The sequence below is a fragment of the Antedon mediterranea genome, chromosome 7, assembly GCF_964355755.1.
Source record: "Antedon mediterranea chromosome 7, ecAntMedi1.1, whole genome shotgun sequence".
In the NCBI taxonomy this organism is placed as follows: Eukaryota; Metazoa; Echinodermata; class Crinoidea; order Comatulida; family Antedonidae; genus Antedon; species Antedon mediterranea.
In genome coordinates, this window is record NC_092676.1 from 21,465,253 (window position 1) to 21,487,184 (window position 21,932).

Consider the following 21,932-nt stretch of genomic DNA (forward strand, 5'->3'; position numbering starts at 1 on the left):
ATCTGTCATAATTCCTTGATTTGTGATGATCTAATTCATTGGATGGGGGAATAGTGAATGTGATTTACATGTTTTTTACACGCCATTTTTTCACTGGGAGTTAAAATGCATTATATCAGAGTTATAGCCTTTACACTGCGTTTATACCTTATTAAAATATTCTTCCTTTAAACGAAAAATATTAATACAAGTTAAACATCCGATATACCCCGGATAGGAAGCGCTTGCTACATTTTGGAGTTTAGTGGAGTTAAAGTTACATTGGTTGTAGACCTACCACTATGTAAGGTGTATGGAATTATTAATGGGAACGACACGGTTATAAATAAACAGTACGTTATCTATGGTAGTTGAATTCGTTTTTCATTAACAAAATGGGTACGCCTATTTAACAAATTTGCATTAATTAGATTATTTATTTAGGGCCTATGCCTTACAAATGAACATATTGTATATGTATGACATTATAAATGCCGTCAAAAACCACAGACTTCCCACTCGTGATGTTTATAGGACAGATCCATATTCAATTCAATATGTTAGAAAGCAAATAAACACATAGTATAACAACTTTAAATCGACACTATTATTCACATTTAATGTCTAAAAATCAAATATTTAACATTCATTTTTCGCCATAGAAAACAATGTGACACGCGATATTCCTTTTACAGACATAAACTTTAGAAGGAGGTCAAAGGGCGTGATCCTCAAGCTATAGAACCCACGGAGATTGGCATATAAAGCGTGATCTCTGATTGGTTGAAAGCTGTAAATGTCCACATAATCCTATCGTGCTGTTTCGCGACGATCATGTTATAAACTTTCTACAATTGATTGCTGTCTTCATAAACCTCAATAGTATCGTCTAGTTGGGGCATACTTTATTCACCGGTTTAACCAAAGAGTAGTAACATACGCAGTTTTAGTCCGGTTTATATTGATTTTTGCAAGGCCTGAAGGACGTTTGCTAACTAGCTACTAAAGCCGCGGAGTTGATGACTGGTCACCGTTGGAACTCTTATTAAGTAATGATAAACACTCTGTTGCAGTGTGCTAAATGAAGATTATTTTGCTTGATTGACGGATGATTCAAGCGAATTGATTGGCGTAGCCATAACTGTCTGTTTGACATTTCTCTTTTGCTGTTTATCCGTCAGTACAGCAAGAACTGAAGACGGTGAACCAGTATTCTCTCACAAACCGTTGATTGAAACAACTACTGTGGACAATACTGATCAATTGCAGCAATTGTAACTTTGATGGTGGCATTGGTGGGGATATTTCCACAAGTTTACTAACAATCAATAATTATGGATTCTCACGTTGTTATGATACTACTAGGGTTACTTAATGCTCTCCATCTCGGCTCAGGTGGTTCTATGCAAGCCATGGAGGGTCGTTACTCAAAGCCGACATGCGTGAACATTCCTCGACAGTTAAGTCTTTGCCAGGACATAGGCTATAGTAAAATGAGAATGCCTAATTTATTGGATCACGAAACCTTCAGAGAAGTTCAAACTCAATCTTTAACATGGATGCCGCTTGTGGGAACGTCTTGTCACGAAGATGTCAAGCTCTTTCTGTGTTCGCTATTTACCCCCGTGTGTTTGGATAGGCCTATATACCCGTGTCGTTCGTTTTGCGAGGAGGTAAAACGGAGTTGTGAGCCTGTTATGGCTCAATATTGCTTCCCATGGCCGGACATGCTGAGATGTGATAACTATCCCGAAGATAACAACCTGTGTATAACTGCTCAGATGGGGAACACAAATTATACTAATAACACGGCCGCCGTTTCAAATACCGGTAAGTAAAACATTATTAATCCCATGTATTCATTGACAGAACATCGTTCTATAGACCAGTTAAGTGTTAAACAGTTTGGACAGTCTCTTTGACCCCGTAATACAATAGATGAAAGGGAAAGGGTGAGGGTGTATTGTAGAGGAAAACATTTTGTATGCCTATTTTCTTTACATGGCAAAGCTCATTTCTCTCTAATGCATGTGACGCACTAGGACGCAACGCGATGACGTAAACGTAACACAAAGATTGTGGAGCGTTGGAATGATAATTTCCGCGTTCAAATAATATTGATGAAATTAGTCGAATTGTGTACGCGAGCATGCAATACGTTTTACCTCGCACTCGCATATTAATCATTTCATAGTACTTTAATGCATAAATCATCATCTCGTAATATACATGGTTACGAGATTATTGTGAGATAAGAGACTAACGCATGCGCGAAGCAGTGAGAATGTGCTAAAAAATTTAAGAAAAATTGTACACGAAATTTTAACTATTATAATTGATGCCCACTTTGTTGCCAAGTAGGGCCTATCTATAAGAGAATCATATCTTTTTTAAACATTTAACTAATTATGAAATGTGTTGTCAATTAAATCTTCAACTACAACATAATTAATAACTACATTCACAGGAAATAAGGATTCGAGCACGTGGAAAACCAATAAGCGAGTGCTGAGATTTACCATCAATTAAATTTATTATGAATGATGGCACGCATGCTTCTCTTCAGTCGAGTAGTTTCATAGTTCAACAACTACAACTACACGTTTATATAAGAAATTATAAAATAATAGGCCTATCAAGCAAGTATTCTTTTTATTTACTAGATTATTTAATTATATTTCCTCTCTGAAGATTTCATTCAAATCCTGGTAAAAGTGAAAGTTATTTCAATGTTATGTCTTTAGATTCATCAATTACCGTATCAATTTATAGTTTTTATGGTAGCTACAATCTTTGTTCCTTTTGATATAAAACGTATATAAATGTAGGCCTGACTTGTGTATATATTATTAGCAAACTTATTGTCGAGCACGTCTCTCAGAACTCATTTTATAGCAAATGTCATTAGTCCTATCTATGACAAGCAAAGGAAAGCAGTCTTTTCCACTTTAGGGGGAAACCTTGAGTGTTGCGGACCTAAGCCCGTGACCCCGGAATAAACTTTTAAATAGCTGTCGGTATGAAGTTTGCGAAGATTAGTCATCCGTCAATGCCAATTAGTAGATTATCTTTAATATTTATTTACGAGTACATAATTAAAGATCGACGATTGAAAAGCTGGCTACTCGCTCATTTTATTATGATTGTTGGTATTTTTATTGTTTTATATTTGGTTTGTCAAATAGGAAAGAAATACATTTTGATTTTTAATGGTTTCGTATTTATAGGCCTACAGGCTACAACAGTACAGCAGTTATTTCAATGTTATGTCCTTAGATTCATCAATTACCGTATCAATTTATAGTTTTATGGTAGCTAATAATCTTTGTTCCTTTTGATATAAAACGTATATATAGTTTATTCCGGGGTCACGGACTTAGGTCCGCAACACTCAAGGTTGCCCCCTAAACTGGAAAGGAACTGCTTTCCTTTGCCTGTCATAGGACTAATGAAATGGTTGGTATTAAACCAAGTCGCTTTTTAATGCATCGTAAATACTGGCTCACTCAGTCGGTGCAAAGGGCATGTAGCGTCTTGTGATGATTTGTTTGAGGTTCTGGTTCTGTTGCAATGCAAGTTTACTGTGTCAATACTTCATCCAACCTACTCACGGGCTCTCTACCATTTCTTAAATTCTTAAATGATTTTTTCACGGACCATCTTAAAAAATGTAACCGTATTACATAATGAAAACATTCTTGGTCTTCTCTTTCTAAAACGTCCTTTAAATCCTAAATACTTCAAACGAAATATCTAAGCGTATAACCAACCCACGACCACCTTCATGCTAATTAGCTACGTTCCTACACTTGTTTTTAACTCCCCTTTCCCTCTCCATTATTTTAATTGCTTACAATAACTCAAATGCATGTCTTTTCAATCCAGAATGGCGTTGTTTGATTGTCTCTGACTCACCAATAGCAACCACTAACCCACTTGTCAGTATGGCATAAACCGCCTACATTAAACATTTATGGACAATGCTAAATGAGTTTGATAGTAGCGTCAAGGGGGAATATGTTGTCCCTTGAGACACAGATTCACTCACTTACCATGAACCCTTCTAGAATCCACGTGTTCAGATCATCCGTTTTGTGTCCGTCATTGAATTGCGTTCTGTAGAATGTTTGTGAATGTTTTTTTCTTCCATTATGCTGTACGTGCGACAATCGTCAATTGCGTTGACTGTCTCAATACTTATTCACTTGTACAATTTGTTTAACAGTCCTCCTTTGGGACACCCCTATTTAGGCAGGTACACCATTTCCAGTGGACACTTTGCTGTGAAACATAGGCCTATAATTATAGGCTTATGTTTATTAGGAAACAATATGTTAACACGGTCAATTCTGTATTCAAAGAAACCTTTATCAGAGATTGAGTTTTTCGAAGGTGTCCCATTAATTAAGATTCTACTGAAAATGGTGGAATATAATATAAACTCATTGTGAATAAACTCAAGCTATGTCTGTAATGACGTCACATTTTCTCGCTGGGTGAAACATACATTTATATTGAAAATGATTATGTACAGATATTACCATCAACTGTGTACCCACAAAAATAAAACATACCACCATAGTGGTAAATCATACAAACGTATTGCGTGTATGGTGTCTTTTTAAAACATTATAAATATATAATGCTTGTACTGTATATACTTTTTGTACTCTACTTACCATACCGAAACATGTGTGTTTCTGTATAGTTTAGTTCAAATGGTTAAGCTACCAATCCATATACCTGTATCTATAATGCTTAGAATCAAAATCTTTCGGACTTACCTTTGCAAAATAAACAGCTTTTGTTGGATTTACAAAATTCACATCAAAGCAAAACAATAATCCATTGATTACGATTGTATTGGCATTTTTTGAACATGAATGATATATCTGTGATTAGAGTTAGAATTGTTGGATTTCTTTTCTTGCAACAACAAGAGGAAATCAAGTGTCTTTACTGTGGTGATCTATTTTGCCCTATGTGAATTAACTGACGAAGATATTGGTGATGTTGATTATGGTGATGATGAGGATGGTAATTATGATGATAATGATTTATGCTAATGAGTATGATACGGATTTTGATGATGATGGTAACGAAGGTGATGGAGATATTATAATGATGGGGATGATGAATGATGATAATGATGATGATGAAGGTGAATGATTGATGATGGCAGATGATGATGATGTTGATAATGAAGATGGTGATGATAATGATAATGATAATGAAGTTGGTGATGATAATGATGATGATAATGAGGATTGTGATGATAATGAAGATGGTGATGATATTGTTTATGATTATGAGGATAATGATGATGATAATTAGGATGGTGATAATGATGATGATTGTCAATGATCATCAAGATATTTTCGTTATTTTTGTTGTAGTCATTACAATCAAAATCACAATTAATATCACTCACTCATTTGATAAATAACTTGCTTTTGTTGTTATTAAATATACGTTCTAATTTTCTATGTCATTGTACTGATACAGGTGCACCATATTGAAGTAGTTTTTACTGACATTGTCCAGACGTACCGTCATCTCTTGTTCCGGATATACATGTTCGTTCTTCCTTCCCTTCCTCTCATCACCTTCTATTGGATCTCTTTAATCGAATCTTTAGAGTATGACAACATCATCGAACTAACAATTGGTTCATTTTTTCCCTTTCAAATTCTACTGATTTTTGCTCGAACAAACAATCCAGATGAAAAAATAAAAACAAAAATGAGCACTACATTACGTTTGAAGAAAAATGTTTTTCTATAGAAGAGACACGTCAATCACACGTCGTATGTTTCAATTAAATTTCAATTCAACAAACATTTATTTCATCAAATGCCATACAAATAATACAAAGCATAAAATGAGGACCAACCTAGAAGTAAAACTTGTCTCAGTTAGCCTTTTAGCATAGGTACAAAAAAATAATATGAACAAGTAAGAATATGAAGCATCAGTAACAGTATATAAGTGTTTGTATATTTGATTAAAGTTTGTCTTATATTATTTCAATGTTGTAACGCACATGACGATCTCAACCCCCCCCCCCTCCCCCAACCACCCACCCAACCCCTTCCTAAAACAGTTGTTTTAGTTATATTTGTTATGGTATTTATAACTATTGTGACCGGCATTCGACGACATGTTAATCTAATGGGCATTAGGCCTAACATACCTTGAGCAAACCCAGTTATAAATCGTTATTATCAAAAGTATTAAATTTATTATGACATCATATTGTTTGAAGTTATAATAAATTCCACAGTAAACTTATATGTTGACGTTTTGAAACAGAAGCCAAATAACTGAGTAAATGCACATTGTTGCCAATAACAAAAATAGTTTGGATTACCATTACATTTGTATCAGTTTCCCTATACTACCTTGCCACAAGGCTCCGAATTCTTCAGTGAAATCTACCGCCCGGTTAGATAACTATCTCAGGCAGGCTTTCCTATGGACACATAATATTAACAAAGACATCAAAAGTCATCGATGGGCCTTACTATTTTTTTATGGGAAACCTATACAATCGTACATATAATAACCTGCAATAGGAGTGGGGCAATTAGTATTACTGTATTAGGCGACGCGACTAAGCTCTCAACGTGTTAGGAATTTAGCTCGTTGAGTCTAAAAGAAACTCATTCACCTTTAACACCACCTTAAAACTATTTCCATATTTGCTATGATAGATAATAATGTTATATTTTGTTGTTTAAAGAACGCATATTCCATTTAGACAAGATGAAATGTTTTGTTAGACCATGGGAGACATTTTATACGGTGTTTGATATCTAAATTGTGCCTCCAAGCTACGCCTGTATTATTGTCCCGATGGGAATGTAAAAAGCATTAACGAATGTTCTAATATGAGGTAAATTATGGGTATACTTCGACCTTATTCCAACCACGCCAAGCCGTGGTTCATAAAATAGAGTAATTATAATTATCGTGTGTAACATTATTTCATGAATATGCCTACCTCTTCATTTTCTGCTAATGCTTGCCTTAATATGAATACTGTATTTTCTTCTCCAAAAGTAGGTATTTAAAAAAAATATCGAAATGCTCCTTTGGTCCTGCACGTCTAATAAACGTCTCAAGAGATTGGCTGCTTGTTCCTCGATACTTGGGAGACATTCTAACAACTCTAACAATAATCTGAACCAGACCGTTAGGAATCAACACCAACAACCGAGTGAATGATTATTTTAGCTTTTTATGCACATTCTGTTGACTAGCCTACTTCTCCCTATAAACATAACCTGCTGAAATTTAGACTTTATGTAGCCCTATAAAGCCGATTTCAGACAAACATAGGCACTGTCCAAATAGGGAAAGGTGCATGACTGTGCAAAATATTGTGAATATCTTCAAGCTTGAGATATACCTTGACAATCCAAATGTAGCTGAGCAAATTATGAGTAACATAACGCCCTTTTTTTTTATTAGTTAAATGCAGTGAATCGAAATACCTTGCGTTCACAATAACGAATATATACGAATGGTATAACATAACATCGGATGTACATCCGAAACATATCCTAGTTTATAGGAGCAGTACAGCGGAGTTTTTTTTTTGGAGTTATCGACATGAAGTAATAAAGAGATTTAATCCATCTTTTACGTAAGTTTTAGGCATAACTCTACATTATATGTAATGATAACTCTATCGTGTGGACACAGCTATGAAACAGGAAATCTCGAATTCGGCGTTATTGACAAGCAATTACTGTAAATTAATTGTTAAATTGATATCGTATTACACATGCTTATAATATATTAAAAAGTGTGAAGTGCGAATCTGGGATCCATGATATAATTAAGCGAAGTTGTAAAATAGTGTGATTACATGTATTCATGACATGTGTGTTTTGTTCCATCACTAATTTAGGATGACGGCAAGCTTATTTACTTTTATTTGCCTGAAGACTTTTTCGTAAACTAACTTCACCATGTTTTAAAAAGACCAGGCCACGTAGCTTGTCCAGTGTTTATGTATTGACTAATAGCTGTTAACGCCTGTGTTGTTGCAATGGGATCTCGGTGAGCGTTAAATAAAGTTCCCTTCTAGTTTCGCCAAACGAACACCTGGTGTTTGTCAAAATGTATTCAAGTTGCATTATTTAATTGCAATTACATTTAACAGTACTGCAGTTAAAGTTAATGAATTTGAATTGAATTACGGTTAATTTACTTTGCAGTAGGCCTTATTATCGGTTCATTCAAGTTAATATGTTGCAGTTACCAAATTCTGACTTAAATGTATTACCGGTATTTAATGTAGTATTGATAGTTAATAACGGCAATTCATTTGATATAGCTACACCCGGACTTCAGTTAACTACCATTTAATTGTATCAAATTTCAACTGCAAGTGAATTATCAGTCAAGCTTTCAACGAATATAAATATTCTCCCTATTCAATATTCATTATTAAATTTCGGTATAGGCCCAGCAAAAAGCCCAAGTATACGAACGAAATATTGTAGTACCATTTCATATCAACATTGATGCCACATTTACGTTTGATAGAACTCCTACTGAACGGTACGCGGTATTAATTAACCAATCAAATTACTAGGATACACTCGGGCGTGCTTTCATTAATTTTAACTGTCGACATTCAGAGAGGTATCTATATTTCGCACACTATAACATGTGTGTTTTGTATTTATAAACATATCTACGTTTCCTGGTATATTTGGTGATGACTACTTCACATTGTCAAGTTTACTTTCTCACGGTACAATCAGACTTACGAAAACAATTCAGATTAATATGAAGACAATATTCTAACTTATCTGCCTTTATGATATTACCCGTCTCTATACTTGTCATTTCTAGTTAATATTTCAAAATATTTAGATATAACAGAGGAAATTGAAATCGCCTTATTGATATAAGGTTACGGTCATCGGCATATAAATATAGCATAATACGATCACATTATATAAACTGTACCAGTGGTCGCTTAGATTCTGGTCTTCAAAAGTAGACAACTTAATAAATGGCAGATGAGTTATTATTGGCTAGACAAATAGTCTGCAACGAATGACGATAAAAAGTAAAGGCGTAGATATATAAAACAATATTTTATTTATACAAATTAAATAGATTTTTATACTGTAGGTTGTCGTAGTGTATTGTATGTGTGCTACAAGGCCGGATGATTGTTTGGTAAAAAGGTGTTAACTAAAAATTAAGACTATTCCGATATCTTTAATCTAAATCAATGTAATGTAAATATAAAATGTAGCTAAATAAAAGTAAATATTGACTTAACGAAACAAGTTGATATGTTATTACTTTTGGTAAATTTACCTCATATGACAAGACCCCAGAATCTCTTTTCTCTAAATCGATATATCATCAGGAGGAGTTTTCTGTAAGGCCGACAGTTTTTAATATAAAATCATTTTTCTAAAACTAGTATTCATTATTATTATCTTCATCATGTAATTAAGGCAACCGAAACGGTACCTATACACGACTTTATGGCTATCATGAGGATATGTATACTTAGAATGTTTGATCTGCCGCCAGGTCTTGTCGTGTGTTTAGGAAGAGTGATGTATTGCTCTCGTTAATAAAACATCGAATTGCATTTTAGTTCATCTACACCACATTAGTTCGGAGAAACACGTTGTTGAGCAATAACTTTTACCTCAAGTTCAATGGAAGTGCACCGTAAAGTTTCAAACTATCGTCGGAGGAAGACAATATCAATGGATATGTTTTACTAATGTTGTAGCACATTCAAGCAATTCTGATATAAATATAAACAAATACTTTGACCATCCTGATTTATTAGAAATCATTAATGGTCTGTTTGATTTAAATTCCAATAAATACATCTTAAAATTCTGATACACGTTAATGTATAATTTGTTTATAATTACATTGTATTAATTTTCTATGTGTTAATATTATTTATTGAATACCATATTCAAATGTGATGGCGCTAGTTACAATTCAATGTTGTAGCACATTCAAGCAATTCTGATATAAATATAAACACATTCTTTTACTATCCTGATTTATATTAAATTCCAGTAAATACATCTTAACATTCTGATACAATTTAATGTATATTATATATATATATATATTATTGGAACAAGCAGTAACAAATATCACTCCGGAGTTATATCTATAGTCTGTATAAATAAATTATCCAAAATCTATATTCAATGGTTTATTTAGATAGAATGTGATTCTTTTTTTGTCAAACTTATTTCTACCCTTGATACAGGTTAACCGAAATTTGGATGCGCTCTGACGTAATTTACGTTCAGTGAGAAAAAGTAAAATAACTATTGTTTGACATTCAAACATCTTAAAAAGAAACATCAAAGCATGTAGACAAAAGTGAATTACAACATTGCTTAAGTGCAGTTTAAGAGACGGGAATTTTATGGTCAACAAAATTCCAGTCTATTGGGAGTAGTAAATTTTATAATTGATTGAATTCTATATTTTTTTTGTATCCTGTATTGTTTTTATTCCATGTTTCTCTAGGTAACAGCTGATTGTCAGTCAAACGATATCAAATATCACAATTTATTACAATTTAATTTATTTCGTGAAGAAAAATTTAATATTGAAGTGCAACTACATAAAATACATATAAAATGGTTGTGTTAACATCTTTAAATATTTGTCTGTATTTTGGCGGCGATTGCTTTCCATACACATTATCATTCGTTTTAATTCTTGAAAATTCTAAAAAACTTACAGCGACTTCTATTCTTTTCAAATACATGTACAGTATTAACTAAATAGGACACGTATGCCTATTCAGTTTTTAAAGTAGCGTGTGATGCATTTCAGAATATTGTATAGTGCTATGACACTAATTTTCAGGAATACATGGGAATTTTACATGGCACAGAATTGGAACAATCTTCTATTTTCCTTGAATTAAAGTGGCAGAAATCCAGTATAGAATATATAAACAAGAATATTTCTTACAAAAAACGCTGCTCGCTTATTGTTATTGCTAAGGTCAAGTCTGGGGGTCACTTCATCACGCCTAGGGCCTGTTTCTGCTGAGCAGAAATAATCGATTATTAACCGTTTATTTTTTTAATCGATTATTTTTGGGCAGCAGAAACGGCGCAAAATAAAATAACCGATTAAAAATAACCGATTAAAAACACTCAATCCATTGCGTGTTTTAATCGATTATTTCTTGTTTTAACCGATTATTGCGGAGCAGTTTTGAGCTGCAACACAAATAGCGATTATTGACCTCACTTTGACCTCTAGAGTATGACAAACTTAATCACGTCACCACAAAGCATGCTGTTTATTTGCGCGATATCGTCGACGACGATCAGCAAAACAACGATCGCGATGTAGGGTAGACCGAATAACAATCAAATGTTAAACATTTGATTTTTATTATTTTGTGGGGGAGAATTATACCGAGAGACTCCGGGATTCTGTGTTACAAGTACACCCGTTACATACCACCAGTTCAGGCTAACGATGTTTTACATGTCATTTGTTAGGCCTGTTGTCTGTTGACTTGTTTCGGTAGAAATATATAGCCTCTTAGGCCTAGCAGGCCGAAGGTAGAACCAACGAACGGCGAAACGAACTTTTTTCGCCGACGTGTCCTTATTAATATAACATCATTATTCTGTTGTATGTGGTACGGTAGTAGGCCTAGATGTTTATTTTACAAATAATATAGCTTTACGTAAGAGTAATTTTTAATTGTAGGTCTACATGTGAGAGTTTTAGGCAGCGATAGGATGTAAACAAACCAACTCTCATCGGCCTTTCATAACTTGAACTGCGCTGTGGGGGAATGATGACGTGATTTTAAAAACCGATTACCTGAATAACCGATTAAAGTCGTAGCAATTTTCAATTGCAACGCGATTATTTTTGTGGTTTGCGGTGACTGGAAAAAATCGATTATTTTGATTTTTTCAGCAGAAACAGACCCTTAGATACTTCAAGTATCCTATTACAAACAAAAACTTCAATGGACTGTTTTGATAATAATTCAATGATTATCTGACAGCGAATTATATCATGGGACTCATAAATACCAGAATGCTTTGGGATTTGTCGTTAGACTCTTTTCTCAGCCGTTTTTGGATTCAACAGGTGGTACCAATAAATTATAGTGGAGTTTCCATTTTAACAAAAATGTCAAAGTGTAGTACTATAAAGCTGCTTGATTTCATCTAATGAATGAGTCATCTCGTGTGACGTAGCGGGCTAGAGCAGCAGCGTGAAAAAATACAGAATGTCAATAATATTATGGTTATCCGAAAGCACCTGCGAACCTACTTTTCAGATGAGTTATGATGACATACGTATGGCTCCAAGTTGAATTTCATGCGTCATTTATATCAAAAAATCTGGAAAATATTAAGCAAGTCAAATTGTTTTATAGTAGAATAGATCAACAGATATTATAGAGATTTTGCCTTCTTTTATATATTTACTTGTTTTGCTTATAACATAACCAGTACGGTTCACGTAAGTTGGACACAATTTACAACTATGGTTTCTACTCGGGTAGGCCTATATATTATTTTTAACATTACTAAAGTATGATGATATGCCTATACTACGCTACTATAAAAACCTTTTTTAAATAGTGGTTGATTGTAGGAAAGTAACGTTCTTTTTAGGGTATTAGACATGATTGGATTATTTAAAACATTTCTTAACCAGAAGTAAATATAAAAACGACAACAGTTTGAAGATTATGAAATGAAAACTATGTCAGCAAGCAAAAATTGAACATACAAACAGAGAGGATTGCCGGATATATTTCCACAAGTTAGTAAATGGTATTGTAACTGTACATTCAGATGAAAAAGGAGCATCTCCATTCATGTTTTTTTGGTTCACCAGACGAATTTATTCGTGCGAATCGAACGTAGTTTCGCAGGAAAAATTTCGCCATCCATTAATTTTTCCACTACCAAGTTTTATTTTGATTGCATGACGATGTGTTTGTAAAAACTGTTCGATTACATACACCATCATGTGTTCTCAGAGTGGTGGTATTTTTCGAAAAACATCCTAAATTATCCAAAGAACGAGTACGTCAGACTTTTGTAAGCTTACCGGATCATCAACTATAAATCTTTACCTTTTTCCCCCCAAAATAAACATATATTTTGTTTCGTTGCAAAACGTCTGGATCAACCACTCAGAATAATTTGTATTGATGCATGTACAACTATCTAGGGACAATGTTATGTACCTGCCCAAACATTGTTGAATAATATCTTGTGATAAACCGTAGAATTATTTTACTGTTCAGCCCACTTTCCCAAGAGATTTCCCCGGATAAATAGAATATAGGTGAGTTCATAAAAACGCAAGACAAACTTTTGATAGGTAAACGTGGTTTGTCGAATGGTTATTATTTTTGATAAGGAGTTTTTTTTTACTTTGATTGACTGTCAAAAGAAATTTCGCTTCATCTTCAAAACATATCTTGTGGTTCACAACGGATATTGAACTAGAAAATGTTCTTTAAAGTTAACGTGACATTAAAATGTTATTTTCCAACCGTAACATTACTCAATCCAAGCAGTGTAAATGTCTTAAATACATAAACCTAATGTTCTAATGTTCACATTTTACGTATACATAATTGACTGCGACAGTGTCTGAACTTTTTATGGGTATGAACTGTAACCCTTTGGTATGTAGGCCCACCTCCATGGATGCTTGGGTTTTACGAGATCAATCGAGTACGGTATTGGATATTTAGTATGTTTGGTAATATGTTTTTAAGCCTAGAAAGATTTTGAGGAGATTATCCGATTATGGTGTATTTTAAATTCAGAACAAGGTATTCTTTATAAGCAATACAGATTAGGTTTCAATCTATAAAGATTTTCTTGTTGAAACGATATATTTTTTTTGAGTGATAAGTTATGTCTCGGAGATTGCGGTGGTGGTAGAGAAAGACTAGTGATAGTAAATCTTATGATGAAAGTGATACAAGTGATGTGGACGATATGTTGAAAGTGATGTTTAATAAATGTGATGCTGATTTTCACAGTGATGGTTAATTGTTTTTTAAAAAGTGTTGATTACACACATTTATTTTATTTTATTTAAGGTTATAATTATTATTTGATGAATTCAGGAATTAAGGATGAGGATGATATTTTTTTTAATTTAAAGACATATTTATACAGGAGAAATAATAACACCTATTCACATTAATATGGTAATGGTTTTTTTTATAACAATGCGTAAATAACCATATATAACACTTAATAAATAATCTAATAATACTGTATATGGCAGCATTATTTTATTAATACCTCTCCATGGTATAGGCATAATACTGTACTGTACTTTTTGAAGTTTCACAACCTTGGCGGGTGGGTTAAGCCATGTCCACGGTTAAACCCCTCAGACTGTCACTTAGGCCTAATTGCGGTGAGCACTTCCTATCTATATTTACACGGCGTTGACAAGATGGACCGTCAACTGCCAAGCTTTCAGCAGAAACGTCTTTTGCTTTTAAATATATATTTTCAATAATAAACTTAACGTCACTTAATATTACCGCCATACTTAATAGCGTTCACCTGTTTTCGTAAAGTTTAATCTTTTTTCTTTCCATTGATTGATATGATGATTGATGGAATGATAGGCGGTTGTTATTGTATGAAATGCACAATGATTAAGCTGAATTTAGTGTGGGTATGCGAAATGTCAGGAAAATATTTTCAAAGAATTCGGTTAGATATAAAGCTGTATCCGAAATCATAATCATATTTTAAGGTATTTTGCTTACTAATAGTTACCGGTATTTTAACGACAAGAATACTATAGGTTATTTTAAACAAGATTAAATTATGCCCTTTTAAAGTGTTAAGATTTTAATGATTATATTATATATATTGCAATGTCATGGCATGGTCACAGAAACATGCTTCCAAGGGCGCTGACCGAGAAGAAGGGAGTGAGATTTAATCGAAAATTTATTTTTTTTTTAGTTTCAAAATCGATATTAAATTATAAATTTAAAATCTTTAAACTATTTAAATCTCTAAAAATCATCTTATACAAAAAAAAAAAGAAAATAAATATAACAGCATTTCTGTTTTACAAATTATAAAAGTAGATTGTAGGCCTATATTAATGTTAAATAATGTGTATTAACATTAAAATGTATTTTCGTTGTAGGTAAAGAACGTCTTATGGACGTATACACACAATGTCGTACGGATGCTCCAGCAAGCCTGATTCTAGAATATTTTTGTAATGCAGAATTTGGTAAGTAATGTAACATGATGTTCAACATCTTCACAGATACACCAATCGATGTATTATATCATCACTGCACAACATATATACCATCTCAGGATGTTCATCTAAAATGGATTTCTTTTTCATTATTAAACTCCTCCGTCCCTGAAATACTATTTTTGTACCAAGAAGTTTCTTTGTCGATCCCCGTGCCTGCCTTGTGTAAGTAGACTATACCAAATACCAACAGAAGTTCAACGCTAACGTCTCAATTCATATACGTACACTTAAATCAAATATTTTATACTGTAGGCTCGGGCCTACCACTATTTTAGACTTGTATATTGTTTATTACGATTGCGAAGGAAAACAACATAAAAATAGTCCGGCCCTTTAAGGAATACGGACCATAAAGTTAAAAAAAGCATCATTACACCTTTCTTCTATGATTAAATTCGGATCAAATAAATCTCCGCGTCTTTGCTTATTTAAGTCGGAATATAAAAGAAATTCTTCAAGGAAGACCTACGCTACTCTTTATTTTATTACATCATAAAACTATAAATATTTTTATGATTACATTTCGACTCGTGGCATCATGACAAACATAATGTAATACAGTATTCTAAACATTAAAAACAAAGATATAATTATCAAATACATAATGTGTTTATTTAATTTTTTATTTACATTTGAATAATGACAATCACCAATGCATTAAGCCAGAGGATGAATCATCTTATCTTAGGAAAACTCCTTGATTTCACCGTACTACAGTGGTACATGGTCGTCACATGTTAACGATGTATTATAGGAATCATTTACACTGTACCGTGGTTATGTTACTGAATATAAGACAAACAAAATACGTCTTCATGTTTTTGCTAATGTTATGTGATAAAATAGGCACGTGTGAACAACGGATGATGTACAAGACGATAAAGCGAGAAAAACACCGTAAAGTAAATGAATATTAGCCTAATGTGTTATAAGAGACTTATAAATTGTTAGTTTCTTCCCATCCTGTAATTGGCAATCCCAACGATAATTGATGTTGTGGGTGGTGGCAAATAGGTTCTAGGACACTTACCCCCTAGACAGTTACCCCCCGGATGTTTACCACCCGGACAACTACCCCCTTAGGACAACTACCCCCTTAGGATAACAACCCCGGGACAACTACCCCTGGACAACCACCCCCTTAGGACAACTACCCCCTTAGGACAACTACCCCCGGATAACTACCCCCGGGTAACTACCCCCCCCTCGGGTAACTACCCCCCGGGTAACTACCCCCGGTCAACTACCGGTTTCTGTAAAAATGAAATCATCTGTTTTTAACGGGTGTTTCGAAACTAGAGACCCGAGACCAGAGACCTGACACGAGACCCAATACGAAAAGGGAGACCTATATTTGGGTCTCCCTTTTCGTATAGTGTGGTCTCTCTTTTCGTATAGTGGGGTCTCCCTTTTCTTATAGTGGGTCTCCCTTTTCGTATATTTGGGTCTCCCATTTTGTATATTTGGGTCTCCCTTTTCGTATATTTGGGTCTCCCTTTTCGTATATTTAGGTCTCCCTTTTCGTATATTAGGGTCTCCCTTTTCGTATAGTGGGGTCTCCCTTTTCGTATAGTGGGGTCTCCCTTTTCGTACGTGGGTCTCCCTTTTCGTATATTTAGGTCTCTCTTTTCGTATTGGGTCTCGGGTCTCTGGTCTCGGGTCTCCAGTTTCGAAACACCCGTTTTTAACCGATTATTCTGTTTAACAGCACTCTAGACCCTAGATGTGCTAGATTTAAAGTACCGTATTTATTGAAAAAACGGCCTGGGATGTTTATTGTTTAGGTGGTTTTTAGGTGGACATTTATTGGAAGAAAGTTGTTTATTCAATGGGAGGGGTTATAATCTAATGGAAATAGACGCCTATATTATTCCATATGATGTTTCATGGGAGTGACATGGTCACCGTTTATTTGAAGTGAATTTATTTAAAGATCGCCGTTTATTCGGTGAGTGAACATTGAGGTCAAATATCAAAAGTGATATTATTCTTCAAGTGTAAAAAAATACATATATGACAAATTTGAGACAAAAATTAATTCTTTTAAGACCAGTGGTTATCGAAGCATTGTCCTGACGCAAACATTATTATTATTATTAGCGAACCCAGTCTTTACAGTAAATACAGGGAGTACTATATAATACGTTCGACTATCCTATGATCATGTGTGACAATCTTCAGTTTATACCAGGCTATATTTATGTTCAATCTTTTACTTTTGTTTACAATAATGAATAGTAATTCGTCAAAGTAACGAATTAAAATATAGTTAGGCCTATTAATTCCTATTATACACTGTTGCAGAGTCAGGTTGTTGAATGGTCTGGGTGGTAGTTGTCCGTCCGGGGGGTAGTTGTTCTAAAGGGATAGTTGTCTGGGTGGTAGTTGTCCACGGGTTAGTTGTCCTACGGAGGTAGTTGTCCTAAAAGATTATTTGCCCTCGGAGTATTGTCCAGGTCCAGGAGGTACAGTAGTTGTCCTACGGGGAGTATTGTGTCAGAGGTAGTTGTCCGCGGTTTAATTACCCGGGGGGTAATTGTTCCTAGGGGGTAATTGTCCGGGGGGTAGTTATCCAGAGGTTAGTTGTCCAGGGGTTAGTTGTCCTACGGAGGTAGTTGTCCTAAAAGATTATTTGCCCTCGGAGTATTGTCCAGGAAGTAGTTGTCCTACGGGGAGTATTGTGTCAGAGGTAGTTTTCCGCGGGGTAATTACCTGGGGGGGGGGGGTAATTGTCCGGGGGTAATTGTCCGGGGGGTAATTGTTCCTAGGGGGTAATTGTCCGGGGGGTAGTTGTCCAGGGGGTTGTTGTCCTAAGGAGGTTGTTGTACTAAGGGGGTAGTTGTCCGGGGGGTATTTGTCCGGGGGGTAGTTGTCCTAAAGGGGTAGTTGTCCTAAGGGGGTAGTGGTCCAGGTGGTGGTTGTCCGGGGGGTAGTTTTCCGGGGGGTAAATGTCCAGGGGGTGAATATCCGGATACGGGCAAAGAAAGGGGTGACAAATAAAATCGTTACAACTTACAAGCTCATACAATATTAGAACCCAGAACTTTAAAAAGCATAAATTATTAAGAACATTATTCAGGATCTAATGTCACCAATTCCATACGCTCATCATTAAATTATACAGTATTACTTTTATTTTATTTCGGGAAACCCAGTTACTGTAATAAGTCACGTGTACCAACAAAGGAAGCATGCAGCAATCTCAACAAAAGTTATCTTTCATTTCATTATTTACCCCAGAGCAAAAACCGGATAACATGTAACACCTCGACTTCTCCTGGGAGAATGATAATCATTCAAGATATAAGCTAGCAATTTTTCACCTGTAGTTGTTATAACCACCAACCGTTCCCATTGATTTCCACAGGGCTAATAGCATACTTTGTTGCTTAAAATGATATCAATATTTTTCAAAACATATTCATTTTCACATAAAAGAAACACCTATGCTTTGGGAAGTTATCACAGAGTGCTTTCCTTGTTGCAAGATGCTATCTCAAGATTGCGTGGGAGTTTCAGAGATTGTATATCTTTTAACAAAACAACTAAAATTAAATTCATCGTGAGTTGAAAGTTGATGTTGATTTTTTTGAATGTTTATTAAGAATAAAAACCACTTCAAGTGTCATACTAAAAGTAATAAAAACCTCGTAAACCCATCTGCTTAGTGGTTTTCGATAATTGGTGAATATTATTAGTTTCGTGATTCGATTGAGCAATTCGTTTTTAATTAGATATCGACACTCAAAACGGGACTATTCTGTCATGTCTTTGGCGTTGGACCTGTAACCTGTACAGTTCCCTGTCGTATACTATACGAGGCTAGAGAGAGTGGAGAAACCAATGAATTGATAATCGTAAATCATGCAACAATAAACAATCACACAGCGGTCTTGTAGGGTAACTTGTACTATATGTAATTCCTGTAGGAACTATCATAAAAGTTAGGGCATCCGATTTCTCATCATCGTAAAACAACAATAATAGGAATGTAGTGGTCTACGACTCTGGGCCTAGGTTATATTACTCTGGGCGGCTATCGATGTAGTATGCTAAGCTCTCGATACCCATACTAGAGCTGGGAATTTCAATCTCTGAGGCTACTTCCAGATGGATGTTGATATACATGTGGCACTCTCAGTATGTTTATCTCAAGATAACATTATCTCTGAATTTTTTCTTTCACAAATATTTGAAAACATATACACTACTGTACCTATAAATAAACTATTATTTTATATTATGTTTCACATATAAAAGTAAAAAATTGAATATAAGTTTGAAATAAAATATTCGTTGGTGGCGCTACAGATATTAACAAACTAAAGTACAAAAGAGTACTGTAATCTAGATTTTACAACAAACTAGGGTACCCAAAACACTCGAGTTCCTGAATATTTAAGCCTAAAGCCTATAAGTACCAAAATGATTACAAACTCAAGCAAGACAATATTTCCAGAGTTTTCTAGTGTAAATTAGGCTTACACAAACAAAATGGTATTCATTAGTAAGTCATTCATTTCATTTAAAATAGTACATCTATATAACAAAACATAAAATGAAGAACAAATCAACCATAAAATTAACCAGACATCTTCCACAATCATTAAAGCAAACATAAATATTATCAAACTCGATTTTTCGAGTTTAAAAACTAAAGCTTGCTTAACATTTCAACGAGCAGCCATCAACGCGTCTGATTGAATGGATCAGAGGGGGGGGGGCGGGGAGCGTGCCTACGGTACATCCTACTATAGCCTAGCATTTACATTATCCTCATGGGCGAAATAAAACCCTCTGTGACTCGTTCAAACTTTGTCTACATTTTTCAAAAGAACCGAAGCTACTTACCTTACCAACCTCCACATAATTGGAAATATTTGTTATTAAATGGTGTGTGTTATAACTATGTCATAATGAGTTATTACCTGACTTTTAAATATTCAGGCGTTGTAAATTTTATGATTGGCATTCTAGAAAGATTTGTGACTAGTACTGTATCCTTTTGGGGTAGCCTACGTGAAACAATGATGCAGAAAAATAAATAATGTGGTTTTTTTTTCATTTACGGACCATATAAAATTACTATTCAGCATTGTCATCAGATCAGATATCATTATCATTATACCATCATTAAAAGCTCCATTTTTACCAGAATCCGTCATCACAACCACAATATTTACAAACATGATAACTACAACCATCATATCCATACTCAACAACAATCACTACCATCATCAGCATCGTCGTCGTCATCAGCATTTACCCGTCACACCATCCATTACACTATTGTTATTTTTCTCAACGTTTCTACTTTCCTTTAAATGCGTCTATTCTTTTTTTGTTTTCAGTTATCAGAGTTAAAATCGACAAAGTAAGGGACTCATCGGACGGCAAGAAATACATAGCAAACCCAAAGAAGCGAAAGATCTACAAAAAAGGCTCACTCAAGAAACGCGATCTAAATAAACTAACCTTCTTTGCCACAGAGGGCAGTTTCTGCAATTGTAACATCATCACCAAAAGCACTGATTTCTATCTAGTGATGGGAAAGAAAACCAAAAGCAACAAACTAATAATGACATTTGCTCACACATGGGTAACTACGAAAGAATTTCGTTACGCTACCAGACGTTTCAAAAAAACTGATTGTAATAAACTTTAAATTATATGAAGCCGACTACTGAAAAAATATATTATCCCACGAACTGGGTATTTAAATTATTTAGAAAGATAAAATGCTTGTTACGACAGATTTGTACTATATGGGTCGTGTTGTGGTTATACTCTATGTATAATGTTTAATAGGCTTATTCAATATTAATAATTACGCTTGTGACGTATTGGTAGTTTCCTTTAAGTAAGCGTTACAGATCCGTTGAAGTAAGCGTTACAATATGTATGTTTAAGTAAGCGTTACAGATCCACTTAAAACGTTAAAAGTCCGTTTAAGCATTGTTGCAAGCAATACAATGCAATATTGTTTGGTACGTAAACAAATTGTAGGTAATTATCCTAGTACCATATTTGATACATACACTTTGTGTGTGTTTATTTTGAAAGAAACGTGTGAAGTATCCAAGGTTGTTTGTTTGAAGTCAATTGCATTCATAGGTAAAGCTTCTGAAGTAGCAAGGTATTATACAGTAGGCCTACTGTATTATATTTTATAAGAAGTACCGTATATTATATTAATTGTTTTCTCTTCAGTGGTGAAGAAGTATAAATACTGTATAGTAATTCAGCCGGCCCTAACTTAATGTAAATTGTATTATCAAATAAGGAAGTTGTATGAATCCCCTTTAGTATACAACTTGCTACGTTTGCTTTCTTGGCAGAGACATTTGTGTCAATACTTTAACATCCTAACGGTACCAATAACATTCAGCGGCTTCCTTTACTACTGGTCGTCATAATCATTGCTCAAATCATAATTAGAAGTCTCCGATAGAGAGATGTAAAATAAGAAAGAATACTTGCTTTTTTCGCAATTGTAAAGTTACGCTGTAAAAATAAATAAACTTTAGAATAAACACATTTTTTCATTTCTATTTTCGTTTCCTTTTTAGTTTACCTAGATTCTCTACAAGTTTTTTTATATGATAAGAATTATTTTTTTTATG

At 34.3% G+C, this 21,932-nt stretch overlaps 1 protein-coding gene across 1 annotated transcript; it reads left to right on the top strand.

Annotated features, from left to right (window-relative positions):
* The first annotated feature begins 837 nt into the window (after window positions 1-837).
* Window positions 838-21,846, top strand: LOC140055132 (secreted frizzled-related protein 5-like). The gene is made up of 3 exons (XM_072100351.1): window positions 838-1,809; window positions 15,187-15,276; window positions 20,661-21,846. Exons 1-3 carry the CDS (start codon window positions 1,314-1,316, stop codon window positions 20,972-20,974), a joined length of 900 nt encoding a protein of 299 aa, XP_071956452.1. The 5' UTR covers window positions 838-1,313; the 3' UTR covers window positions 20,975-21,846.
* Window positions 21,847-21,932: the final 86 nt, after the last annotated feature.